This window comes from Neolamprologus multifasciatus, chromosome 23 (assembly GCF_963576455.1).
Source record: "Neolamprologus multifasciatus chromosome 23, fNeoMul1.2, whole genome shotgun sequence".
Classification (NCBI taxonomy): Eukaryota; Metazoa; Chordata; class Actinopteri; order Cichliformes; family Cichlidae; genus Neolamprologus; species Neolamprologus multifasciatus.
In genome coordinates, this window is record NC_140460.1 from 7398336 (window position 1) to 7417773 (window position 19438).

At 38.8% G+C, this 19438-nt stretch overlaps 1 protein-coding gene across 4 annotated transcripts; it reads left to right on the top strand.

Annotated features, from left to right (window-relative positions):
• Positions 1–2378: 2378 nt before the first annotated feature.
• Positions 2379–14802, top strand: LOC146490916 (flavin-containing monooxygenase 5-like). 4 transcript variants are annotated; one of them, XM_085150274.1, is made up of 10 exons: positions 2379–2503; positions 9057–9197; positions 11431–11619; positions 11771–11936; positions 12344–12486; positions 12723–12919; positions 13016–13163; positions 13249–13456; positions 13567–13639; positions 13716–14802. In XM_085150274.1, exons 2-10 carry the CDS (start codon positions 9066–9068, stop codon positions 14128–14130), a joined length of 1671 nt encoding a protein of 556 aa, XP_085006400.1. In that variant the 5' UTR covers positions 2379–2503; positions 9057–9065; the 3' UTR covers positions 14131–14802. The 4 variants fall into 4 exon arrangements, with proteins under 4 accessions (XP_085006400.1, XP_085006403.1, XP_085006401.1 ...); XM_085150277.1 differs by lacking the exon at positions 2379–2503 and adding an exon at positions 8841–8973; XM_085150275.1 differs by lacking the exon at positions 2379–2503 and adding an exon at positions 8872–8934.
• Positions 14803–19438: the final 4636 nt, after the last annotated feature.

A 19438-nucleotide genomic window follows, 5' to 3' on the forward strand; every position in this document is an offset into this window, starting at 1 on the left:
AATGTATGCTATGTCTTCTAATGATGCTGCCTAGGGGAAGCATGTATAATGTAAACAGAATTGGTCCTAGCACCGAACCCTGTGGAACTCCATAATTAACCTCAGTGTGTGAAGAGGACTCTCCATTTACATGCACAAATTGGAGTCTATTAGATAGATATGATACAAACCACTGCAGTGCAATACCTGTAATACCTACAGCATGTTCTAATCGCTCTAACAGAATATTATGGTCAACAGTATCGAATGCTGCACTAAGGTCAAGAAGGACAAGCACAGAGATGAGTCCACTGTCAGAGGCCATAAGAAGATCATTTGTAACCTTCAATAAAGCTGTTTCTGTGCTGTGATGAACTCTGAAACCTGACTGAAACTCTTCAAATAAACCATTCCTCTGCAGATGATCTGTTAGCTGTTTGACAACTACTCTTTCAAGGATTTTTGATATGAAAGGAAGGTTGGAGATTGGCCTATAATTAGCTAAGACTGCTGGGTCTAGAGATGGCTTTTTGAGTAAAGGTTTAACTGCAGCCACCTTGAAGGCCTGTGGTACATAGCCAATTATTAGAGATAGGTTGATCATATATAAGATCGAAGAATTAACCAATGGCAGGACTTCTTTGAGCAGTTTTGTAGGAATGGGGTCTAAAAGACACGTTGATGGTTTGGAGGAAGTAATTATTGAAGTTAACTCAGAAAGATCGATTGGAAAAAAAGAGTCTAACTTAACATCAATGGAACTAAGAGTAGCTGTAGATAATATTACATCTGTGGGATGATTATTGGTAATTTTTTCTCTAATGATAAAAATTTTATTTGTGAAGAAGTTCATGAAGTCATCACTAGTTAACGTTAAAGGGATGGTTGGCTCAAAAGAGCTCTGACTTTTTGTCAGCCTGGCTACAGTGCTGAAGAGAAACCTGGGGTTGTTCTTATTTTCTTCAATCAGTGATGAGTAGTAAGCTGTTCTGGCTTTGCGGAGGGCTTTCTTATAAAGCAACAAACTATTTCTCCAGGCTAAATGATGATCCTCTAAATTTGTGACACGCCATTTCCTCTCCAGATTACGAGTCATCTGCTTTAGGGTACGTGTTTGAGAATTATACCACGGGGTCAGGTACTTCTGATTAGAGACCTTAGTTTTCACTGGAGCTACAGTATCCAGAGTCGTACGTAGTGAGGAGGTGAAATTATTAACAAGATAATCGACCTCTGTTGGGGTAGCGTTCAGATAGCTGCTCTGCTCTGTGTTGGTACAGGGCATTGACGATGATAACAGTGGCTGGATTATATTCTTAAACTTAGTTACAGCGCTTTCAGAAAGACATCTACTTTGATAAAGTCCACTCTCCACTGCTGCGTAATCAATTATTGTAAATGTAAATGTTATCAAGAAATGATCAGACAGGAGAGGGTTTTCAGGAAACACTGTTAAATGTTCAGTTTCTATGCCATATGTTAAAACAAGATCTAGAGTGTGATTAAAGTGGTGGGTGGGTTCTTTTACATTTTGAGAGAAACCAATTGAGTCTAACAACAGATTAAATGCCATGTTGAGGCTGTCATTTTTAGCATCTACATGGATGTTAAAATCACCCACAATAATTATTTTATCTGAGCTCAGAACTAAATTAGATATAAAGTCTGAGAAATCAGACAGAAACTCTGTGTAAGGCCCAGGTGGACGATAGATGATAACAAGTAAGACTGGTTTCTGAGTTTCACAGCTGGGGTGGACAATGTTAAGCATCAGGCTTTCAAATGAATTAAAAGTCTGTCTTGGTCTTTCATTAATTAATAGACTGGTGTGAAAAATTGCTGCCACACCGCCCCCTCGACCTGTGCTTCGAGATTTCTGGTAGTTAGAATGACTCTGGGGTGTTGATTCATTTAAACTAACATAATCATCCTGCTGCAACCAGGTTTCTGTAAGGCAGAGTAAATCAATTTGTTGATCAATTATTAAGTCATGTACTAACAGAGACTTGGAGGAGAGAGACCTAATATTTAATAATCCACATTTCACTGTTTTACTCTTTGGTTCAGATGTGGATACTGTATTGTTCTTTCTTTGTGATTGTTTAAGTTGTTTGTTGCTGGTTTTTAGTTTGTTTTTTGTCTTTTTGGAAGCAGACACAGTCTCTATGGAGATGGGTTTTTGGGGGGGTAGCAGGAGGAGAGAAGCTGCAGAGAGGCGTGTAAGACTGATAGTAACAGTAAATAATTAAAAGAAATACTAACCTAGCGTGGACAAAGTACCCCTTGCACTTAGCCACAGAGTTAGCCTCAGTCATTGTAGTTGGACCAGAGATGGTGAGTTCAGAGTTCATTTCAGTCTCATTCTGTTTACTCATATTAAGTCTCCTTGGACAGGTCAGCAGTCCATCCAAGGGCTTGCTTGCTTTGGAATCAATGATTAGCACCCTATTTGTACAGCTCTCACTCTAGCTACTACTAGGCTGCAGGCAACACAAAAATTATTTTTTTCTTCAACGTACTAGAGGTAAGAACTTTGTATAACATTTGAGTTCATAAGTGTAGCAGAGTAATGTTTACAGCACTTTGTAATGTATGTAGGCTACCACTCCTGCATGCAGTAGCAGATCTATTAGTAGCTTTGCTTATGTTTAACAGTCACGGTCCTGGACACGGACCCAGAGTTTTGTATTTGAAATTATTATACAGTCTTTGATTTCATCGCTGTTTAGTTTTTTGTCTCTTGACTTCTTTCTCTGTGTTTCCCCCTGTGTCACATCTGATCTAGTTATGTTTTTATGTCTGTGTGCCGTGTTTCCTCCTGCTTTCAGTGTAAAGTTTCTGCCTCTGTGTCTGTCTCATGTTTACTGTTTTACTTGATAGTCTCTTGTCCAGTGTTCAGTATTTAAGTTTTGCTTCCCCTGGTCACATTAGTTGCAATTGCTCCCAGCTGTGCTCTCCTCCTGTGTCTTATTCCCTAATTATCTCTCTGTGTATTTAAGCCCTTGGTCTTCCTCTGTTTGTTGCTGATTCATCTGCTTATCATCCACTTCTAACCTCCCATGTCTTTGTGGTTTTTCTAGTGTTCCTAGTTTTCGTATATTTAGTTTAGGTTTAGATTTTTGTAATTGGTTTCTCATTTATCTGGGGGGGTTAGTGTTTGGTTCATGTTTTTTGGCCTCAATAAAAGGCACGCCTTTTGTTATAATCCAGTTATGCTTTTTTACGTTTCGTCCATCTGCACTTGGGTCCACTACTTTCCACTGCCTGCACAGACCGTGACATTAACGATGACAATAAAGTTTGTCATATCAAAGCAATGCACATTCATTATTTAAATGTTTAAATAAAGATCAACGCTGTTGTCATATCATCTAGGGCAGGACTAGGCAACTCCAGGCCTCAAGTGCTGGTGTCCTGCAGGTTTTAGATGTGTCCTTGATCCAACACAGCTGTTTCAAATTGTCAAATTACTAACTCAGCATGTCTTGAAGTTCTCCAGAGGCCTGGTAATGAACTAATCATTTAATTCAGGTGTGCTGAGCCAGGGTAATATCTACAAAATCTAAAAACCTGCAGGTAGTGATGGCCAAATGAAGCTTTCTGAAGCACTGAAGCTTGTATTGAAAAATAGTTCATTACTCGAATCTTTTCAACAGTCCTCTCTGGTGACATCTGGTGTCCAAAAATATGAAGAGCAGCTTGAATCCACAAAATAAAACCAACCGCTTCATTATGATTGCCCACTCTATAGAGTGGAATTCTGTCTGATATTGGGCCGCCGTTGTGTTGCTTTGAACGTGTATTCTTTGGTGGTTAAAAAAATGTGGTTTATTTGTTTAATAAATAATTTTGACCAGTAAGCTTTCCTTGTTTAAACATGCACCATGGTGTGGTCTTTCTTTGCTTGTGACTTATTGATGTTGGTAAATACAATAATTGAAAAATACCACATTACATAAAATATACATATGATAATGTACAACACATTATGGAGTATGCTTCTGCTGTGAGGTCCTGCCTCCATGCACTTATGCAATTAACCGCTAGACGGGTATATTTATAAATAATATTATATTAGGGAAATTTTCCCAGAAATATTTTTGACCTCGGGGTAGAATTGATTGTGAAATGGAAAGAGAAAAATGCTTATGAACTTGCAAATTAAAAACATGATGCATTTAAAGTAGCCCTTTTTCATTTTTATTTAAGAAGAGAATTTGTTCTAGTGTGCGATGGCCGAACCTGTTCCTTTTCGTGGGGATAATTTCTCCTGCCTTAAGGAAAATCCCTTCACATGGCACAGAAGAGGCTGGAGTGCAGAGAAACTGGTACACAGCAAATTCAAAAGTGTTAAATGTTTTGGTGTTAGTAGTCTTAGAGTTAATTTTACTCTAAGTAGAGTCACATGCTTTTAATGTAACTCTGAGGTGTAAAATGATAGTAGTTAAAATCGAGTGTTAAAATGAGTGTTTCTATTTCAAATCTGGAGGTGTTACAATGGAAACATTAACTCTTGACCTCTTAACTCTGAACTCCTACAGGGGCTATGACACTAATAGAGTAAATTCACAGACTCCGCCCCCAGCACGGCTCCAATCGAAGCTGAAGTGAAGCCGTTTCAGAACATTTTGCTCTACATATTTGAGTTGTTTGCCATGCTTGGTAAGTCATTTTTTCAAAGATTGTTTCAATTATTATTATTAGCTTTTACTTCTGTGGCTCTTTGGAGTTGAGACAAAGCTGTGTGAAAGGCATTAGCCATGTTGCTCGCTGATAGCACCGCTCGCTGTTTTAGCTAGCTGAAAGGTATTGTTTTCGGCAAATACCACAGCCTTGAAAAAAAGCTTGCATGTGAATTTTCGGTTAAATTTTTTGGTCAAATACACCTAAAACAATGTCTAGAATGTGAAATGTTGGTATAATGGTGCTACTTGAAGCCTGAAAACGATCTCCCATAAAAAACGAGCAAACAGCAGTAGCAGACGTCCTGACTGGGTTCTACGTTAGCATTTAGATCCCTCCAGAGTTTTGTGCACACGGTTTAGGTAAAAATGAAAAAGGTTGAGGTTTTACATTTAGTTCAGTATTACCTGTTGCCTGTGTCCTTATCTTTTGGGAAAATACTTTACACAAGTAATGTCTCAAAAAGGATTCCTTTTTTTTTTTTTTTTTTTTTTTTTTTTTTTTTTTTTTTTTTACTGTGCTGCAATTGATTTGTGCCATTAATTAGTGTCAACTAATTTTTATTCAATCTCCACATAGAATATGCTTGTGAAGATGGAATATGGGGGAGAGCAGAAGTGCGTTGAAGTTCCACAAAGTGATGAATGAAGGACATGCATATTGTATTTTGTATTTATTGAAATAAGTGATGAGAATGCTGTTATTTGCATTTACCAGCTCACCTATGTCAGACCTTTTTTTTTGTGGTGCACAGTTCAGAATAAATGTTTTTCAAAAACCATTGCGTCTTTTTAGTAAATGTTTATTTCCAAAAGAAATTTCTAGAAGTTCAGAACAGTAAAATTCCCGCTTTTTAGAATTAATTAGAAGATAACTCTTACGTAGTTAAACTAAAATACTCTTTGAGAGTTAATATATAAACTCTTAACACCAAGTGTTAAATTATCAACTCCAGAGAGATTTGGTGTTTAACACTAAATCAGAGTTAACATACCAACTCTCCAAAAAGAGTTAAATTAACACTCTCTGGTGTGGACCCATATAGACACTTTAAAAGTGTTGAAATCAAATCTGACAGTGTTAATTTGGACATGCTGGATTTGCTGTGTAGTTATACAGTCTACCTGGGCCCAAAAACTATCAGATAAAGGGAATAAATAAATTCAATTGCTGCACATTTGGCAGACTAACATTTTCAGATTAATTAAACAACAAAATATATATTTTTACAACATTACATGTAAAGAGTAAAGTGGAGGGTTTTCTAAAGTTATTTAATGATATTTATATTATGGAAGCAGATTTTTGACATTTTACCTTTTTCCCGTTTTCAGATATAATAAACATGCACAAAACAAAAGCAAACGACCAGAACACACAGCTGGAAAACCCACCTGATTGACAAAAATCAACTCAAAATTCTCCCACACAACAGAACCTCCTCTATTCCTCGCTGGCTCCAAATTTCTCAGTGGAATGATCAGTGGTTCGCTATCTGTCACCAAAACACTCCACAAATCCCGCGAATGATTCACTTCCTTATAAACCATTGAATCAGATACCGAAGCAGTAGGGGTGGGTTTTTATAATCAATTTATCGATTAAAATCGATTCTGGCTTGGATAACGTAAAATCGATTCATTAAAATCCTGAATCGATTTTTTAATATAAATTTATTTTGCCCGAAATGCCAGAATCTCTGGTGAAATCTCACAAAATTTCAACAACCACCAAACAGCTAAGACAGTAAATGAGAGCAGGAACATGGATTCTGCACAAAGACTTAAACACACAGCCCAACCGCGGATCAGAATCAGTGAGATGTTGCCTTTCTCACAGTCGGGGCTGAAAGCCGACAGCGCGCTGATTCTGATCTGTCGGCGGTCCGCGCTTTGTGTTCACGCCCTTTATGCGCTGATTGTAAAGCTGTAAAGCTGTAAAGCTCTCTCCAAACATTATTGACCGAACCAGCAGCAAAAGAAGATCCAAACTAGGCTTCACATAAACAACGTCATGAATTCACTCTGACTTTTATTGTTTTGCTTCGACCACGATGCACAGCTCTCTCTCGCATGCTCGCTCACTTGCGCGCCCTCTCTCCCTCTCTCTCTCTCTGTACTGTTTTCTGCATTATTCGCTTGCTTGTTATGCACAAGTCTACAGTTGTTTACAGCGCTGTCGGCCGACGTTTTTTTTTTTCGTTTTATATACTTCCGAAAATAAAACCTAATTTCTGCCGTTCAATACCGAACAAATTTAAACTTTTTAAAATTATGCAAAATGCAAAACGCTCAGCCTTGTCTCTAATAAAACCGCTGTAACTTCAGAGGTAATGTTCACGTGTTGATTAATGGTTTTCTTTCGTTTTTGATCTACTGCAGAAAATTTTTATAAAATCCCAGAACAGGAAAATCACCTTCATGTTTTTCTGTGTTTTATCCTCAGCTACTTTGACACAAAGGCCTCTGCTGTGATGCTCACACCTTTGATAAAGTCTTGGTGTGTCAGCTTCCTTTTTATAGATACAAAAATATGTAAATGTACTGATCTGAATTATAATATTTCTGACTGTCAAAATTTCCCAGATTCAAATCAAAGTGAATCGAATCGAATTAAATCGAATCGAATCGAATTAAATCGAATCGTGGATCGAATCGATTCGGGACCCTGTGAATCGGAATTGAATCGATTCTAGAAATCAGTGACGATACCCAGCCCTACGAAGCAGTTAGGTTCTAAATGAAGCTTCGGACGTCACTGATCACGTGACTCTGGCCAAACGAATCAAGTTTCGACAAAGTGTTTCTGAATAGTGATGGGTCGTTTGCGAACGAAATGGCTCTTAGAGCCGAATCTTTGAAGTGAACAACGCGAGCCGGCTCCTTATCGCGAGCCATGGGGGTGGGGGGTGGGGGTTCCAATCTCTCACCCTCACTCTCGCACTTTTTTCGCTTCACTCAGCACACGAGCCTTGTGCTTTACGCTGGGAAGAGGGGAGAGGGGCGGTAGTTACACTCAGTAGCACAGGAACAGATCAGGAGGGAGAGAGAGAGAGAAAGAGAGCCAGGGACAACAACATCACATTAGAAAGGTATAGTAATCATCCACAACTATTTTCAGTTGCGGATGATAAAAGATTCAGAAAGTTTATTCATGCAGGTCCATGTGACAGAGAATATGCATCTTCTTTTTGTTTTCATATTATAATTTATATTTAATTGTGTTGTGGTTTGCAGTGTTTTGTGTTGTTTCACTTTAAATGTATAAAAGGAAAAAGCTGAAAATTTAAATAGTTAAAAGTTGAAATGTGAATAGTTTTTGTATTATATGATTTCTTTATTACATTTTATGTGGAGTGAATAAATAAAAGTATATTTACGGTGGTCCCTACAGACAAAGCACGTACAAACTTCAAATCACGTACGAACTCTGAAGCACGTACAAACAACAAAACACGTAAAAACTCCAAAACACGTAAAAACACGTACAAACTCCAAAACACGTAAAAACTCAGAAGCACATAAAAACTCAAAACACGTACAAAACACAACAGAAGTGCTCCAGGATGCTGGGGGGCAGTGTTGAGCTTTTGTTACCTAGTGGCTACACAAACCAGCAAGTACCAACGACCGGATCTGGTGTGTGGTAGTAACAGATAAATGAAAAAATTTTTTTAAATTATTTGAATATATATGAATGCTTGTGTATAAATACACAAACAATACACATATGCTTTCATGCTTTCAATTGTGTAATTTAAGTGACCTAGGTAGCTCTGTTTTGGAAGTTCAGTTCATGCTAGAAATGTGTTTTGGAGTTTGTATGTGCTTTTTGGAGTTTGTACGTGTTTTGTCTCTAGGGGCCACCGCATATATTTATATATAAACATATATAAATAAAACCACTTTTTTTTTACATTAGTAATTCCTTTTGTGCATAATTTTATATTATTGTTAATAAATAAATAAAATAATAATAATAATAATAATAATAATAATAATAATAATAATAATAATAAATTAATTAAAGCAACAAAACAACCTGAAGAGCAGGTTCTGAGCCGAAAGAACCGGCTCTTTTTAGTGAGGCGAGCCGAAAGAGCCGGTTCTCTAAAAAGAGAGAAATCCCATCACTACTTCTGAAGCAGTGTGTTGATTTTTTTGACTCGCGCACCGGAGCTTCAGCTTCAAGCGGGCCATCACTACCTGCAGGACACAGGCACTCGAGGCCTGGATTTGCCTACCCCTGGTCAAGAAGAAACTTCTACATCAGGTTAAAAGTCTGTTTCAGCTTTTTCTGTTTCTTCTGAAGGTAATTACTTGTTGCGTACAGCTCTTTGGCTGCAGTTTCTTAACAGTAAACATTTTTGAACTGATCTGATGTCTCCTTCGCAGAGCTGCAGCATGAGTCGTCGTGTGGCAGTGATTGGTGGAGGGGCTTCAGGTCTGGCCGGTATCAAGTGCTGTTTGGATGAGGGTCTGGAGCCTGTGTGCTTCGAAAGTAGTGATGATATTGGTGGTGTGTGGAGGTTTAAGGTTGGTGCTTTCCTTTTACTAGATTAATAATGTAAGCGGTAATAAAAAGAAACATCTGGATGAGCACTTTAAAACTAATTGGGTTAATTGGCCACAGGTTTATTTAAATTGGAGATTTCTAAGTACAAAAGAAATCTAAAATTGAAACCCTTTTTAGAAAAAATGGGTGCCTATCCTCTGGACTAAAAATGTGAGGGACCATCTGGCAAACCTAATCAATGTGGAAAGGTATAAAAGCGCTACAACTTTTTTTGAGTAGTGTTGCTGCCATAAATTTTTAAAATTACACTTCACACAGCAGAACATCTCAGCATCTCAATTTTAAATTTTCATTTTGAAAATCATCAGGTACAAGAGCCAAACTAAAACTGACTGAAAAGACAGCCGATGTCTAAAGAAAATCTCAAAAACCTCCAGAAAGCCTGGAGAAGCAGCACTCAAGACCACTTTATAAAATTATGTCTGGTTCCTTTCAAGCAAAATATAAATGGATGGCTCAAGATTTTTGCACAATACTGTAGATATTATTGAAGTAATTAAGTCTCCAACAGCAAGTGTTATATGGAGTATATGTCACCTTATGCACTATAAAGTAGTTTTATCAATAATACAGCAGATTAAATTGGTAGATTTATACTCTAAAATAAATGGCGTGAAAAACAAAGTACAATATTTGCAGTAGATGTGTAATAACTAGGGATGGGTGTCGTTTAGGTTTTATCCAATACCAGTACCAAACCGGTACTTTTGAAACGATGCCGGTGCTTAAACGGTGCTCAAACCGGTGCTTAAAGAATGAAGAACACAAACTTTGTCCAAAAACCTCTCATGTTCAGCTGTTTTTTTTGTAAAAAGATAACAATGTTAGCCTTTTCTGCAGCTATAGGGGATTTATGGTATCACAGATCATCTGCTGAGGAATGGCTTATTTGAAGAGTATCAGACCTTATCACAGCACAGAAACAGCTTTAGTGAAGGTTACAAATGATCTTCTTATGGCCTCTGACAGTTGTCACGGATTCAAATATTGGGGATGGATACAAGAGGAAAAACCAAAATAACAATAACAACATCGTTTGATTCATTAAATCAAACGATGATTTAATGAATACACGCGTGGGAGATGGACGCCGTACGCAGACAGCATCAGATCTCCAAATGGTGGAGCATTGATCAAACTCTTATATCCTCTAGTGGCCCCCACCTAATCATAAAAGCCTAAACATTCACATTCTTTCTCTCACACGGCGCCCAAACTACGACCTTGGCTCCCTGTTTATCTGCTCCTGCTGAGATGGGGCAGTATGCTCTGTTCTCTTCTAATCAGACAAATAAGGCGATGACTTTCTGCGAACAGTATTTCTTATATCTCAGCAGTATAATGCATCATAAAACAATATCATTCATTCACAATAAATCAGCAGTCTAATGTAATGCAAATCAGTTTAACAAATGTAATAGTTATCACCTTCTTCTAATTCAGGAGAATAATGCAAACTAAAACTACATAATAATTCACAATCTTTAATTAGGGGTCTAACATGGCATAAAATAATATTATAATCCCACACAGTGGACTCATCTCTGTGCTTGTCCTTCCGCTTCCTTGGTGTACATCTGGCTGAGGATCTTGCGTGGTCAGTACACAACTCCAGGACCGCTAACAGGCAACCCACCCGCAGTAGATGTACTCGGTGTGAGGTCTCGCAGCAAGCTATCAAATACGGTGCATTTGTCGGCTTTTAAAAAAAAACCGCTATGCGTCGCCAGGTGTTTCATCAGATTCGAGGAGTTACCTCCTTTGCACAGTATCACCTTAAAGCACTTGTTGCAGGCTGCTGAGTTTGCATCTTTTGCTGTGAAGTACAGCCAGACTTTTGACCGCTTCGCCTTGGGCATTTTTAATCTGTAGCTCTGCTCTAAAAGAACGTACGTACCTGGCCCCGCCTACTACGCTTGAAAAGGTAAAATTGGCTGTAATCCAAAGTGTGTGACATCTCAGGAAAAGAAAGCACCGAAATACAGCACCGAAATGTGCGCTGGTTTTCGGTCTAGTTACTACCGTTTATGTCAGAACATCATGGCACCGGATACCGGTACCCATCCCTAGTAATAACATAGATATAAATGAACTACAAATGTAATAAAACTGTGCTCAAGCCTATGACGAGCATTGAAAGAGTAATGGTGCTTCAGCTCAATTATCTTTTTTTAAATTTTTTTCCCCCTTTAGGAGAATCCAGAGCCAGACAGGGCCAGCATCTACCACTCTGTCATCATCAACACCTCAAAGGAGATTATGTGTTTCAGTGACTTTCCCATCCCTGCACACTTCCCAAACTTCATGCACAACTCCCTCATCATGGACTACTTTCGGCTGTATGCTGATCACTTCCAGCTCACCAAGCACATACGCTTTAATGTAAGAATGCTTTATGATGTCTGAAATGGTAAATTGTATCACATAATTAAAAGATAAATAATTTAAATTAAATCCTAATTACTACATCATTAATTTCATAGAAAAAAAATACTTTGTTCTGTCCCCTTGCGCCTGTCTTTCTGTTGTCCAGACCAAAGTCTTGCAGGTGAAGCAGAAATCAGATTTTTCTCATTCAGGCGAGTGGGTTGTTGAAACGGAGAACAAGGATGGCAAGAAAGAGAAACACATTTTTGAAGCTGTGATGATCTGTATTGGACATCACTGCAACCCCAATATGCCTCTTCATGACTTTCCAGGTAACCCTTGCCCTACAAGCTATCAACATTCAATTCAATGCCGGTTTGGGAGTGAGTGGATGAAGAAATGCTGTGGAAGTGAGCCAGAGATTAATAATAACTAATAATTAAATCCAGAGAGGTGTATTAACACATAGTAAGCAAAAAAGATGAGTGACGAAGAAACACACAATGCATCGGTGGAATCCTTGAGCAGCCTAGACCTATTGCAGTATAACTAAGGGAGGATTTTGGGTCACCTGATCCAACTATATACTTTATCAAAAGGAACATTATTCTTACCTTATAGTTCACTCAAGGGACAGAACTAATCAACCTTCAAAAAAGCATGAGTAAAACTTTTGGGTCTTCAAATATAGATCAGTCTTTCTATAGCAAAAGTATTGAAACACACTTATTTTCTTCAGGCATTGAAACTTTCACGGGGAAGTATTTCCACAGCAGAGACTACAAGACTCCTGAGGAGTGGAGGAATAAAAAGGTCGTGGTGATTGGAATTGGAAACTCTGGAGGAGACATAGCAGTGGAACTGAGTAGAGTCACCAAGCAGGTTGGAATGAGTTGGTCGCATCATTAGAGTAAGAATGTGTCTGAACTGTTTGAGTATTTAACATTCTTAGTGATGAAAATAATTTCACATGAAGTTTCACCATTCTCACAGTTTTAGGCTGAATACAGTTTAAATACTACACAAGCAGTGACCTGTGACGCATGGATGTGGACATTAAAGAAGACGTAACAGCAAAAAAGAAAAAACTAATTTTTTTCTTTTTTCCTTCTTTCAAGCTTTACCTGAGCACTCGAAGGGGAGCATGGATTCGGAACAGACTTGCGGACAATGGGATTCCCGTTGACTTGTTTTTGAACAGGGTGACAGGTTTCATAAGAAAAAATCTTCCCTTTGGTGTTTTATGTAGTCTGAGAGAGAGCCAGCTCAACAAAACATTTGATCACGCTCTGTACAACCTAAAGCCAAGGCACAGGTACAGTATTCTACTAATACATTACATTTTACAATGTAATTTGTGTCTGGATTGTTTCATGTCTGAATTTGTTTTGTGTTTGACTTTTTAATTCAGGGTGTTCAGCCAACATCCCACAGTGAATGATGAGCTTCCCAACCGCATCCTCTCTGGAACAGTTCAGGTGAAACCCAACATCCGCAGATTTCAAGGTTCCAGTGTGGAGTTTGATGATGGAAGTGTAGTGGAAGATGTTGACCTGGTGGTAGGTCTGGAATCACATACTTTTCTTCACCTTCATAGAGATCAGTGAATTTGACTTTTGACTAACATGGACCGCTGTCTTTCAGGTGTTTGCTACAGGATACCAGTTTTCCTTTCCATTCCTGGCTTCACAGGTCGTCTCTGTGTCTAACAACAAAGCATCTCTGTACAAATATGTGTTTCCTTCTGAGCTCGAACGCCCGACTCTGGCTATCATTGGTCTGGTGCAGCCAGTGGGAGCCATTATGCCCATCTCTGAGATGCAGGCCAGATGGGCTACACGTGTCTTCAAAGGTAAAAATGACTTTTCTTTAACACAGCTTTTTCTCATCACTCAGGATTTTAGAATTTTTATAGAGTTGTTATTTCTACTACAGTAAACAGCTTTGTCCCCTTTCAAACAGGCTGCATAAAGCTTCCTTCATCAGCTGCCATGCTAAAAGATATTCAGTGTAAGCAGGAGGCCATGGCTCAAAGGTAATGAAGTGGATTCACTCAGCTTTATAGAAACCTACGTTTAAGATCTGCATCTTCATATGTTCAACTTTTTTAGGTATGTCACCAGTCAGAGACACACCATCCAAGTGGACTATGTCAGCTACATGGATGAAATAGCAGAGCTAGTGGGAGTTCAACCCAACATCTCAAGGATGCTGCTGACTGACCCCAGGCTGGGAATGAATGTGCTCTTTGGTCCCTGCACGCCGTACCAGTATCGTCTCAGGGGGCCAGGAAAGTGGGCTGGAGCCCGGCAGGCCATCCTCACTCAGTGGGAGAGAGTGATTCAACCCCTGCAGACCAGGCAATGCGATGAGCCCAAACCCAGGAGATCGTATAAGTGGCCTCTGTTTCTGTCGGCTGTTGCTGTGGGCTCGGCTGCCTACATTAGCAAGAACAACTTTCCAGCTTTCCTCCAGGATCCCACTGCTTTGCTGGGCAGGGTTAAAATGTACCTGCCTACACAATGATGGAAAATTTATAACTCATCAGCTTACTAAGTGAGTGATGCAATTGTATATTAACATCAAAGGCCAGCTGATCTTAAATAACTAAAAGCTACAGTTACAGTTACATTCATGTGTATTGTTTCAGGTTTCTTGCTTTATGCCTTCAGAATTGTGTAACTGGATAGATCTCCTTTTTTCAATTACACAATTTCTGCAGGCTTTTTGTTTTAACACTTAACAGGATGCCTTGACATAGAATGTAATTTGAGCCGATTAAAAAAGAAAAAAAATTGTTTTCCAACAAAAAAAATACATTAATAGCGCTTTAATCCAGATTTGTTTGCAATATAAGAGCATAAACATGGGTAAAAAGAAATTATGCTAGCACAGAATGCCATTGTAGAGGGGTAAACTGTTGTTATCCTTTTTTTAAACATCAGCACTGTTACTCTACATTGACATGCTGCTCTGTTTTCTTTCATTATATTAATTGAAGTATTCAAATGTTTTTACAACATTACTGATACACAGCACAGATGGTTTACTATTGTTTCTTTCAAATAAAAATAAATCACAGTGTTGTCACATCTTTCACTACATTGTGTTGTTTTATCCATTACTATGTCCCAGTGACTGTAAAGTATGAAAAACATGACTCATAACTATAAATAAAAGTTTAGCACTTGAAACAAATCCATTTTCATGTCTTTTATTAGTAAATAAATCTTTTAAGCCACAAAGATCTGAGATTGTTTGCTGAAAAAATAAAGATCTCTTTTCTCTGCTTTGACTTGGTATTAATACCAAAGACCAGTGCAAGCACGCCTCTGTCTTGATGGTGATTGATTGATTATGCCTTCAATTCTCACTTGCAATGTTATACGTACATCTTACCTGCAGTGAAATGGGACCCCTTCCGACCATACATACATTATTGGGGTGCTCAGGAGGTAGAGCGGGTCAGCTGCTGATGAGAAGGTTTGATCCCTAACTCCCCCAGTTTGCATGCCAAATATCCTTGGGCAAGATACTAACCCCGACTTGCTCTCCGATGCTTCCATCGGAGTATGAATGCGTATGAACGATAGTTAGAAAGCACTCAAAGTAGATAATGGAGCTTGTGTGAATGGGTGTGTGTGGGGTGAATGCGGCGTGTTGTCTAGAGCGCTTTGAGTACTCCAGGAGGCCAGAAAAGCTCTATATAAGAATCAGTCCATTTACCATCATTGTTTGCAATGATAATGGATGAAGCTTCAGTTTTACAGCTGAATTGAACTTTCAGTTAACTTTCTAGTGCAGATTGTTAATAACTCAACACAATCTAAACCCAAAGTACAGGTACTGTGTTTGTAGCTAGTATAGAATGTAATATAATCTGCCATGTTAGATTTTTCCAAGTGGTTGTTCTAAGACAAAAATTATGGCCTTTTTGTGCTCACCTTTGCACTTCTCATGAACAGTGGCACACACATGAAGTGTGTGTTACAGTTGCTGACGTGCAGTGTTTGTTGCGCACGTCTTCACTTTTATATTCTGGCACTCACAGCTGGAACAATCAAGCTGGAGACTCGAGTGTGTGAGTGGCTTGGTCATTTCAGTGATATATAAGTCCAGGTTCTCAGAAGGTCCCAGCTTATGCATATGTAGATGCTTCAGCAGCTGAAAAAGACAAGATTTTTCCAGATAAAAATTTTCCAAAATTTTTCAGCCTCTGCGTACAGTCACTTTGCTTCCCTTATTGATTACTTCCTATATCAGCACCTCTGTATCAGCAGAGGGTTTTTTTCTGAGTTATTATATATTGTATATATAGTTTTGTATTTCTGGTGTTCAGCAATGAAGCTGCCTTTTGAGTTCTTTTGAGTTGGTCTTATCACCTGACTAAATGTTGAGTCAGAATACTCCAAAGAGCATTTTGTGGAGGAACGTTGCCTTGCAACATTAAATTACCTGGGAACGTGAAATCCAAAGCCAGAGTGGACTACAGCTATGGCCAAAACAAGCGTTAAGTTTGGCAGTGATAGCTCTTCCAAGCAAACACTGGTAAAAATCATTTATGAAAAGAAATAGGGGCAAACTTCCTGTTGCATACAGCTCCATGGATGCAATTTCCTATTTTAGAGTAAAAATATTTTGGACTGATCTGATTCACTCTCCACAGAGCTGAAGAATGACACATCGTGTAGCAATTGTTGGAGGAGGGGCTTCAGGTCTGGCCTCTATTAAGTGCTGTCTGGATGAGGGGCTGGAGCCTGTCTGCTTTGAAAGCAGCAATGACATTGGTGGTCTGTGGAGGTTTAAGGTGGGTTAGACAACATACAGATCGGACTTTGCTTTGCTCTGACAGATGAGATTTGTTTTTCTCTATTCATGGCTTTCTCCGCAGGAGAATCCAGAGCCAGACAGGGCCAGTATTTACTTTTCTGTCATAATCAACTCTTCCAAGGAAGAGTTTCAGTGATTTTCCCATCCCTGCACACTTCCCAAACTACATGCACAACTCCCTCATCGTGGACTACTTTGGACCACTTCCAGCTCACCAAGCACATACTCTTTAACGTAAGGATGTTTTGCTATTTATCTGTATTCTATTGGCAAAACTTAACGTATCACCAAGTTTTCTAAAGAAAAAAGCTTTTTTAGTACTGATATATATAAATGGGGCATACCCACACTCTTATCAACAACCTGCTTCTGTCTTTCTGTTTTCCAGACCAAAGTCTTGCAGGTGAAGCAGAAATCTGATTTTTCTCATTCGGGCGAGTGGGTTGTTGAAACAGAACAAAGATGGCAAGAAAGAGAAACACATTTTTGAAGCTGTGATGATCCTTAGTGGACACCACTGCTACCTCAAAATGCCTCTTCATGACTTTCCAGGTAACACATGTCTGAGGGCTAGCAATAAACTACATGTAGATTTTATGTAGCCTTATAGAGTTTGGCTGTAACAATAGAAAGAGGAAGTAATAATATTTAATAACCAGTGTTTGACATTCTTTAACCATGTCTGTCGTGGAAACAGAAAGGGAGATTGTGTCTTGTTGTTTTATTTTCTTCAGGCATTGAAACTTTCCAGGGGAAGTATTTCCACAGCAGAGACTACAAGACTCCTGAGGAGTGAAGGAATAAAAAGGTCATAGTGATTGGAATTGGAAACTCTGGAGCAGAAATAGGAGTGGAACTGAGTAGAGTCACCAAGCAGGTTGGACTGAGATGAACTGATTCCTCATTTAACATTTTTTTAAAAAATAATAATAATTAATCTCAAGGATGCTGCTGACTGACCCCAGGCTGGGAATGAATGTGCTCTTTGGTCCCTGCACGCCGTACCAGTATCGTCTCAGGGGGCCAGGAAAGTGGGCTGGAGCCTGCCAGGCAATCCTCACTCAGTGGGAGAGAGTGACTCAACCCCTGCAGACCAGGCGATGCGATGAGCCCAAACCCAGGAGATCATATAAGTGGCCTCTGCTTCTGTCGGCTGCTGCTTTGTCCTTCACTGTCTATGTTAAAAGGAACAACCTTCCAGCTTTCCTTCAGGATCCCACTGCTTTGCTATACAGGCTTAAAATATGATGAAATTTAAGATCCAGAACTGATCAGTTTTAACTTTGTGCACAGGCAATGAAAGTTTAATCAGTTTACTTGGCTGAAGTCAGCCAGGCCATCCTCACATAGTGAGAATGACTGGTTCGACTTCTAATGACCACAGTGGCACGAGGACCACAGTAGACCTTCTAATAGTATAATAGTACTAATGTTAACGAACAGGCTGCATTAGACTGTTTTTAACAATGAAAGACATGAGTTTTTAAAATATACATTCTGGCAGGAAAAAATATTTCCACAGCAGAGACTACAAGACTCCTGAGGAGTGGAGGAATAAAAAGGTCATAGTGATTGGAATTGGAAACTCTGGAGCAGAAATAGGAGTGGAACTGAGTAGAGTCACCAAGCAGGTTGGACTGAGATGAACTGATTCCTCATTTAACATTTTTAAAAAAAATAATAATAATTTACCCCAAATTTCATTCAGTTAAATTCAGCTCTGTCATTTTTGGACCTGAACCCATACCACCAAAACATACACCTTATACATGAATTATTAACCTATTAGTAGTTCAGACGCTATCAATATGATGAGAATTACATAAAAAAAAAATATACCAAGAACCAGAGCAATGGCTGACAATGATTAATTTCATCCTAGGTTTACCTGAGCACTCGAAGGGGAGCCTGGATTCTGAACAGACGGGGATAATGGGATTCCCATTGACTTGTATTTTAACAGAGTGTTCGACTTTCTAAGGAAAACTGTTCCCTTTGTTTTTTTCTGTAGTCTGGGAGAGAGACTACTAAACAAAATATTTGATCATGCTCTGAACAATCTAAAGCCAAAGCACAGGTATTGTGTTATGTGGGATTATAATATTATTTTATGCCATGTTATACCCCTAATTAAAGATTGTGAATTATTATGTAGTTTTAGTTTGCATTATTCTCCTGAATTAGAAGAAGGTGATAACTATTACATTTGTTAAACTGATTTGCATTACATTAGACTGCTGATTTATTGTGAATGAATGATATTGTTTTATGATGCATTATACTGCTGAGTTATAAGAAATACTGTTCGCAGAAAGTCATCGCCTTATTTGTCCGATTAGAAGAGAACAGAGCATACTGGAGAGGTTTTCTGCCCCATCTCAGCCGGAGCAGATAAACAGGGAGCCAAGGTCGTAGCTTAGGCGCCGTGTGAGAGAAAGAATATGAATGTTTAGGCTTTTATGATTAGGTGGGGGCCACTAGAGGCTATAAGAGTTTGATCAATGCTCCACCATTTTGAGATCTGATGCTGTCTGCGTACAGTGTCCATCTCCCACGCGTGTACATTAAAATCATCGTTTGACTCAACCCGGCCGGACCAGTGTTGTTATTTTGGTTTTCCTCTTGTATCCATCTCCAATATTTTGAATCCGTAACACTTAACATCTACAACTGCACTTTATATTTGTAATGCAGTAGGCAGACTCCCTTGAATCTTGTGTTGGGCAAATCTTTATTACTATTTCGATGACCTTATTGCATTTCTTCCTATCAGATATTTTGGACAAAAACTTGGCTTCATGATTGCATGACTGGAAAGCCAGTAAATTCATTTTTTTCATCATATCAGTACGGCAACGTTTAACTTTCCATTTCAGGCTGTTTAGCCAATATCCAACATTAAATGATGAGCTTCCCAACCGCATCCTCTCTGGAACAATTCAAGTGAAACCCAACATCTGCAGATTTCAAGGTTCCAGTGTGGAGTTTGATGATGGCAGTGTAG

Coding starts and splice junctions, on each gene's coding strand:
- LOC146490916 (XM_085150274.1), top strand. CDS start 9,066: ATGAGTCGTCGTGTGGCAGTGATTGGTGGAGGGGCTTCAGGTCTGGCC. Junction 13,164..13,248: donor TGGAAGATGTTGACCTGGTG/GTAGGTCTGGAA, acceptor GCTGTCTTTCAG/GTGTTTGCTACAGGATACCA. Junction 13,640..13,715: donor CAGGAGGCCATGGCTCAAAG/GTAATGAAGTGG, acceptor CAACTTTTTTAG/GTATGTCACCAGTCAGAGAC.